This window comes from Sesamum indicum, linkage group LG10 (genome assembly GCF_000512975.1).
Source record: "Sesamum indicum cultivar Zhongzhi No. 13 linkage group LG10, S_indicum_v1.0, whole genome shotgun sequence".
NCBI classification, from domain to species: Eukaryota; Viridiplantae; Streptophyta; class Magnoliopsida; order Lamiales; family Pedaliaceae; genus Sesamum; species Sesamum indicum.
The window spans coordinates 7,577,639-7,586,126 of record NC_026154.1 but is presented as its reverse complement, the minus strand read 5'-3'; the positions used below and the strand labels follow the sequence as shown (position 1 = coordinate 7,586,126).

Sequence of the window (8,488 nt, the reverse complement as noted above, 5' to 3'; positions counted from 1 at the left end):
AAGAAGTGGAATTAGAGTGTCCGACTTATTCAAGTTGAGGCACAACAATGTCTAGCCATAGACATTAAAGAAAGGTGCTGCATGGGAGGCAACCCATGAAATCTCTATCCTTTCCTCTTTCGTTTAATTTTAAGTTTTTGCAAATTTTATTCAAATCTGTTTGGATGGCTAAATTGGACAGATTTGGAGCTTCCACTAAGCGTGCCCACGCTTAGTCGATCCTTCAAAACTGTTTCTACTCACTTCACCAAAATAGATTTGGAGCTTCCACTAAGCGTGCCCACACTTAGTTGCACTTTATAGGCTGTTATTCACTTTTATTTACCTTCATTTATTTTTTTTCTTTATTTTTATTTATTTAAAAAAATCAGAAAATCAAAAATATATATATATATAGGTCAATAATTTTCTTCCTTAATTCAACTTTTTGACCACGATTCTTTCTTTCTCTCTCAGCAAATCGGCCAAGAACTCTCGCCGTAAAAGCTCCGCCGCCGCCGTTCGTTCGTTGTTGCTCATGAAAAGCAACCCACCGCCGCCCGTCATCGCCGTTCGCAAAACCAATCGCAGTCGCGCTGTCTCCAATCTCCCTCTGTCTCGTCTTCTCTCGCGCTCTAAAAAACAGAGACCCCAATTTGGCGCCTCAGCCCACCGACGATGTGCACCTCCCACTGTCGAAACACCCGGCGTCATCGTTCGCGAAGCCACTTGCCGTCTCGCCTCCGACACCAAAAACCGACGACTCCAGTCACCGTTCGACGTTCACCTTTCGCCGCTGCTCCGATGGGGGGAAAACCCAGATTCACCGTCCCCGTTCTTTCTCTTTTCTGACAGTCACACAACCACTCGATTTCTCCCTCTCCGCCGTTGATCTGCTGCTATCTCTTATCTCCTTCGTGACGCCGTGGAAACCCATCTCAGCCGTTGCTGCGACTCGCACATCCGAGGCCATCAGTGTACAGTTTTATCTATCTCTTTTCTCTCATTCTTCTTCTATTATATCTTATCTTCTTCTATTTTTCTTTAGTTGATCAAAGATGAGTAGCTGAAAAAGAAGCCGTGAAGAAGGAACCTCCTCCAGATCGGGACCCCGTGCCCGTAGCACACGCTGTGCAAACACACTTCCGCCATCATCTGAAGCTCTTAGCGGCATCCTTAGATTCACAACTCGTGTGGAGAAGGATTGCTCGAAAAATCGCTCGCATAGAAGCCAATTTGACGGGCTTATTTGAACACTTCGGACTGACACCAAGGCAACCACCCACACCATGACCTTTTCGCGACATGCACTCAGGGACGCTTCCTTAAACTCTCTCCTTTTAATTTTTCCTTGAAATGCATGTCATAGTCCACATTGAGAGCAATATGGATTTTAAGTGTGGGGGTATTTTTGTTGAGCATGTTTCTTGAATTGGGTGTTATTGAAAATGATTGTTGCTCTTATTGATTGTTGAAACTACTTGAGAAGATATTTTTGTGCTTGATTTTCTTGACTTTTGAAGATTGAGTCTTGTGGAAATTTTAGTTGAAATTGCTTGGTTTTGAAAAAAATTTAGGCATGATAAGACCCTTTCAATTTTGGACTAATCTTGGCTTGATGATGTTATGTGTAAAACGAATGCATGTTTTATGTTTGAGGATAATTCACTAGTTGAAAGCTTGTTTTCAAAATGACTTGAGTTAAAATCTTCTGATTTAGGATTAGTGGACTAAAACATTCCTCGTGAGATTTTGAGCTTGATATGTCCATAAAAAATCTTCATTCTTTCTTGAGAGAATAACACTTCTAATGGCTTTGTCTTCCTAGAACTTGCCTTGAACCACATCGAGGCCACACAAATGTGCATTTATTTGGATATGATAAAGACATTAGAAACCACTTTCGGCCTTCTTTTAACTTTAGAGAACCCCTTTGAGCCTTTTGACCTATTTTGTTGAATAACCCGTCATATACGAACCTATCCCGTCGTTTGTTTAAAACCTTGATTTTGATCCCTCTAAGAGCTATTAGAGCATCAATGGAAATGGGTTTATGTTCAAAAGAACAAGTTCTTAAAATGGGAGATTTTCAAAACCTTTGTGATTTACATGCTTAAAAGATGTATCTCAAAATGAGTGTGGGGGTTCCAATATTGTGGTCATCTTTACTTTGTGGAAGCCGATATCAATTTTCTTGGTCTATGCCTATCACAAAAAATGAAAAGGAGAAAAAAAATAAAAACAAAAAGAAAAAAAAAGAGAAAAAAAAAAGAAAAGAAAAAAAAGAGAGAAAAAAAAATGTATGAACTCTCTAAAAGAAAGAAGAAAGGCATAGTTCAAGAAATTTTCGAAAAGGAAAATCTTGAAGGTAGATGAGTAAACTTTGAGAGTTTCGAATTATTGTTCACTCAAATTTTTTTGGTGCTCTAATTAGTTTCTTAGAATTTAACCTCATTATCTTTTTACCCTACCCCAAACCAAAGCCCTATTACAACCAAAATAAAAGACCTTTTGATCCATATATGTGCATATTACAAAAGTGGTGGAGATGTGGTGTATAAGCAAGCCTATGGTGAAGCATTGTCGCAGTAAGTGTCGAGAGATAGACTTGAGCCATATATACACTTGAGAGAAGGAAAGTGGAGAGAAAATAGTCCACTAGTTTTATGCGATTGGTTTTGATAACAGTCATCACGTGAAAACTTGTTTAATACATGTTGAATTATCTACTTCATAAAGTATGCCATTTACTTTGCACATGATTACAAATTGCCTTGAGTAGTTTAAAATTTGGGAGGAATTTTTGAATGCATCTTGATTTTGCTTGAGGACAAGCAAATAGCTATGTGTGGGGGTATTTGATAACTCTGCAATTATCATGATTTTATAGCAATTTAATCTTTCTTTTTAAACCAAAACATCCCTAATTATGTGATTTTATTTCATATTCAGCAAAAAAGGAAGATTACAAGAAAATTTCTGCAGAATTGACAAAGCGTGCCCACGCTTAGTGGAGTGGTCAACTCGGGATAAGGATAAGCACGAGTGATTTCCGCAAAAGATAAAGGAATGAAGTGTTTAAGTTTATGGGGAATGTATGATCTAGTTTAAATAAATTATCCTCGTAGGAGTTTGTTGATTAGAACCAGGCCTTTCTAATTCTTAATGCTGTTAATAGATTAAATCTTGTGGACGTTCCCAGGGTTGTCTGTTAATTAGGGATCTAGCCAACGGTCGTAACTTGGCTAACGAAAAGGTAAGGAAAGGTGAGGTTGTTAGGTCGTACCAACAACCATAACTGGTTTATTTGTCTATACATGTGATATTCTTGCATCAATGATCAACTCACAAGAATCAAGCATAATCCTAGCCTTAACCGGAAAATCTCCCTCTCATATCTTCACCAGGTATTTTTAATTATTTATTTAGTTTTCGATCACTTCTTTTTATCATTAATCTTCTCCCATTATTTTCTATTTCTCTAAAAGAAATTAACTTAAAACCAATCCCTGTGGATCGATCCTACTCCCACTTTCACAAGTGTAGTAGGAATTATTTTTTGTGACTTCGACACCCGCCAGGCCCACACACATTCTTCCTTATCTAACATAACGAATCCGAACATGCAGTGCTGCTACTTGGACCCGAGTATCAATATGGCTAGGCATAGGAGCGATCGTTTACATTTTCTATGGCCGCAGACACAGCTCGTTTTCTTTGTCCAGGCAATCTGAAAGCCCAGATATGCCTCCAGACAACGTAAATGGAAGTGTATGCTAGACTGGGATTTTGCTGATAAAATGACACGGTTTTCCGCCTCAGTGTTGGTGTTGCATTAAGACAGAGAGTTGGAAGAGCTCTCGTAGATTTCATCCACGTGTGCTGCAGAGACGTAAACGACATCTTGCAACGAGAACGGTGGATTCAAAAAGAGGATCTGTCTCCTGTCAGCATATGACAGAGAGTTGTCCTATACACTCTAAGATGGTTTAGACTCTAAAGGTCTTTGGCAAAGCGATTGATCGAGCAAGGATAAGTTTCTTATATCAAATCAATAAAGTAAACACGTCTCGAGTATTAAGCATAATTGCCTAGTCAAGGATTAGTACGGACGCCTAATTCCATGCCCTAGACTAAGGTCGGGAGATGTTTGAAAGTAGGATCATACTCGTATGGACTCAGAGCCTAAATATTCAGGCCATATTTAACCTAGTGTCTAATGCCATGGACTGTTGCCAGACGACCACCCATGGTAACAGGCTATTTTTTATTATGAGATAATTAGATGTAATTAAGTAAATTGGATTAATTAACTGTGTTGGTCACATTACCCCAAGTCTAGCTGAGGGTGAACCTAAAGAGTCACACCTTACCACTATAATGGGATGAAATTAATTTGAAATTAATTCCAAAAGAGTCGGATTAATTTTACTGAATTAAATTAATCTTTAAATAGAACAAAAGATTGGATCATTTATTTAGATCAATCCATTGGATGGATGAACTAAAATTTAATTAATTGGATTAATTAGAATTTTAAGTTAGTCATTAAAATTAATTGGATTAATTTTATTGGGCTTGGTCTAATTTATAAATTGGATTTATAAATTAAAAGAGAGATGATAAAAGGCTTGGATCCTTTAATTTGATTAAAGGATATTTTAATGGTGGAATTATAAATTAAACTAGGTTTGATTTAAAGTCTATTAGACGTGGACTTAATTTAATTTTAATTAATCAAGCTCGGTCCATTAAAATGCAAGCCCAAGACCTTGGTTACATCATGGCTAGGTTAAGGAGGCTCCTCCTTGGGTGTAGTATGGACGAAATGGAGCCTTTGGGTGCATCAAAATTAGCCACAAGGTGGCTTAGAGGTGTTAGATATGTGTTGGAGTCTTTCTAGGTCAAGACTCCTTGGTGTGGTGTGACTAGGTCACATATAAAACACCCAAAAACAACCCTAGCCATCCCAAAATCAGCACACACACACCATACCCACAAATTTCTCTCTAAAAACCTTCTCAAGATCTTAGAGATCGAAAGAGGAACAAAGGATCCAACGTTTATGAATAACATTGTTGATTCTTTCCATTTCTGTGGAGGTTTTGCTAGCACAAAATCTCCACATAATTTAGCAGTGGTGTGTCATTCTTAGAACCCTCTCTAGATAGAGATCTCTATGTGGACCGATCCGAAATCGAAAATGGAAAGGAAGCAACACTTATAGTCGAAAAAGAAAGACAATGAGGGTAAATCCTTTTACATTTATACTTATTGTATTTCATGTATTTTTCAGTGACCTATGTGTTTATTTTGTACACCCCATGCCCCTAAAAAGATCCAGGGTACACCCCTTGATTGGGATTTATATTTGATTTATCGTATTGTTTTTTTGCGCTTTCCCCCGTGCTTCCCGGGCCATCTACTCGCTTCAGCCCATGTCGTGATACTGCCAGCAAGTAAGGACTGAAACCGATCCTTGGCCTTATCACATAATGAGAATAAAAAACTCCTAAGTTTAACAGCAATATCACTTACATCCTTGGCCTTGTTTGAATAATATGAATGATGGCCAGTTAGAACTGAGTACTCCATCATTAGTCTTTCTACAACTCTTACATTCTCCATTGTTCTCGCAACAATTGCAAGTTGTTCTTTTATATCGGAGCTTCCACTACTTTTGTATCTTTCAATGGCGGTTTTTTGTCAGAGGAATGTTCTTTCAATTTTAGAGTTGGATTGTGTCAACTTTGCACTACTGCTTCGTGTCATAAAGTTATTAACCAAAGAAAAAAAATAGGTGAAGTAAAGATAAAAATCCAAATTAACCAAGATTAGAGAGTTCTGATATTATCTCAAATTAAATCCTCAACAATGGTACCAAAAATGTGTTGCGAAAACGTGTGCAAGTGACCAGAAAATGCCCTAGCTATCATACAGTATAATATATATTGATCCCACGAGAATATAGATGAAATAACTAGCAAAACAATAACTAATCTATAATTATCTAGACAGTCGTGAATCAGGTGATAGACTATTATTACGAAAAGCAAATTACTTAAGAGAATATGGCAAACGAACACGTCGAATAAAGTTCAAGAGTGAATGACATGCTAAGACAATATGTCCACCTAATTGATTCAATAAATACAAATATTAATAGATTAATCTAACGAGCAAGTGTTTTTGATATGCTAATTATTAATTTCCGTGAAAGAAAACATTTATGATCATAGAGATGTGAATCAACAACACATAATTCAATTCTCTAATTACGCCACTTGGACCCAAAAATGTTATACCCAGTCTGACAATTCATGGCACGCCATTCTTTAATCTCATTATGCGCCTGCCTTTTCTGACGCGATAACCTACTCCACATTCACTGGTCCTAAATTCATGCACGTTTTAATTTTTAAATTTGACAAATTATAAATATATATAATATATATATTTTGTAATTAATTTAATTTAATCGAACTTGATTAGGATAAAAATTTTAGTTCAAGTCTTAGCAAGTATAACACACTTATTTTGCGATTAATATATAATTTAAAAAAAGTAATCAATTACATAATAAATATGATGTACGTGCTTTGTAATCGATTTGATTCGATCAAAACCATAAGAATTTTTTAAAAAGATAAGTAAAAACTTATAACCCTTGAAATCAATGACCATTTTAAACTAAAGATGCAATTTTGTCCCACAAATTATATAATTAATTAATTGGTTTTTTTCTGCAACATTAAGACGTTGAAACAAGTGGAAGACAGCTGTTTTACGTACAGGGGCTTTCAGACAAACGTTTCAGAGCCTGAATTTGTCTAGGATTGGATACAACTTTCAAAACTGGAAAGGAGATTAACTTGAGTTTCAAGCATTTCCACGTTGTCCCTTTTCACGTTAACCCATGCCTCTATGCCACGCCCATCTTTGCTATCCACCAAAACTGTGGAATTTTTTGCCGCCAACGCTGTGGTGCAAAACCAGAATGGGCATCCCCAGCCATAATCCACTTTATACACAGGAAACCCACACCAACTGCTGAAGCCACACAATTCCAAGTCTCCCTTCAAAACTAGAGGAGATGTGAAGAAAAGATCCTTCAGGTAACTACTTTCTCCAGTACCTTGTGATTTCTGTATGTACTCGTCGTTGACTGTTCTAATCGTGCTTCTCAATTCGCTTACGAGATCATGAAATTCATCAACACCTTCATATTTACCAGTTTTGGCGAATGCAAATTTTAACACGAAGCAATTCCCAGAAACATTTTCCAGAAGGTGAGATGGCCTTGTTCTTGGCCTCAGGTTCACTGCATGCCCTGCAGCAAAAGTCTTTCCTGGTTCCATCTTTCTGAACTGTTTCCAGATAAAAGCTGAGACGACTTCCACCCGGGTGGGATTCTTCACAGAGCTAGCAGCAGATTCAAGCAGTACTCCCAGTTTCTTCTCATCGAATACAAACCTCTTCGTCACGAACTTCTCATTTGTAGCACTGGAAGACTGCCAGAAGTCAGATTCCGGAAAGTCCCTTGGTGGGAAATAGCTAGCCAAATTGAAACTGACAGAAGGATGTTCAGCTTCTCCTCTGCATGTGGCTGCCCATGTATTGATGAACGCCATTATAGACGCAAAGTCGGCTACTTGATGCGGCATGCACACTCCGATAGCAATTCCTCCACAATTGAAGAAAGTGACTTGCACGACCATAAGGGTTCTTTCTTCGCCAGAAGTAGGATCCACTGGAAGGTACTGCTTCAAATTTTCCGTATCCAGCTCTCGTATGGCTGCCATCAGCTGAGTGTTAACACGGGCTTCAACGAACTCAACACCGGAATCATTGGAGTCAACAATGGTATTATCTTTAATGCTTCCTGCTAATGGATGGAATGAGGTTAAGGTGCTCGACAGGGACTGTTTGAGCTTCTGAGATATTTGGCCATGGTTAAAGGTAGTCAGGCCTCTCAGTTCATCAGCTTTGTAGAAGAAGAGAAGAGGAACATAGAAAGAGGGTACTAATTGATCAAGGTATGAAAGTCTCAGCGTTCTGAGGTGATGCGGAGTTTCGCTTGAAGGCTTGACAATCTCTCTACAGATTTCTTGCACATAAGATTTCATCTTTAATTGCGTATAAATCTCAATGAAAATCTCGTTCTATTATAGTGAGGGAAAACTAAGACATTTATATGTATTTGTTGACTATTTGCTCAAATATGTCTGCGCTGAATTATTTTCTTTACAGACTGTCATGTATGACAATTAATTGGCATCCCATTCGGAATCATATTATAGGTGTAATACATATATTGTCTAATTGGTATATAGTTCAGGAAAAACAATCAATCACATAACAAATATACTACATTTTTTCTATAACTGGTAATACACATTGTGTAATTGGTATATAGTTCAGGAAAAACAACCAATCACATAACAAGTGTGCTACATTTTTCTATAATTGGTTTGGCTCGATCAAATTTGATCCGTACTAGAATTTTTCA

The 8,488-nt window shown here is 37.5% G+C and overlaps 1 protein-coding gene across 1 annotated transcript; it reads right to left on the bottom strand.

The window, feature by feature from the left end:
* LOC105172192 (vinorine synthase-like) lies at positions 6,696-8,260 on the bottom strand. The gene has a single exon (XM_011093555.2). The coding sequence runs from the start codon at positions 8,103-8,105 to the stop codon at positions 6,810-6,812; it is 1,296 nt and encodes a 431-aa protein (XP_011091857.1). The 5' UTR covers positions 8,106-8,260; the 3' UTR covers positions 6,696-6,809.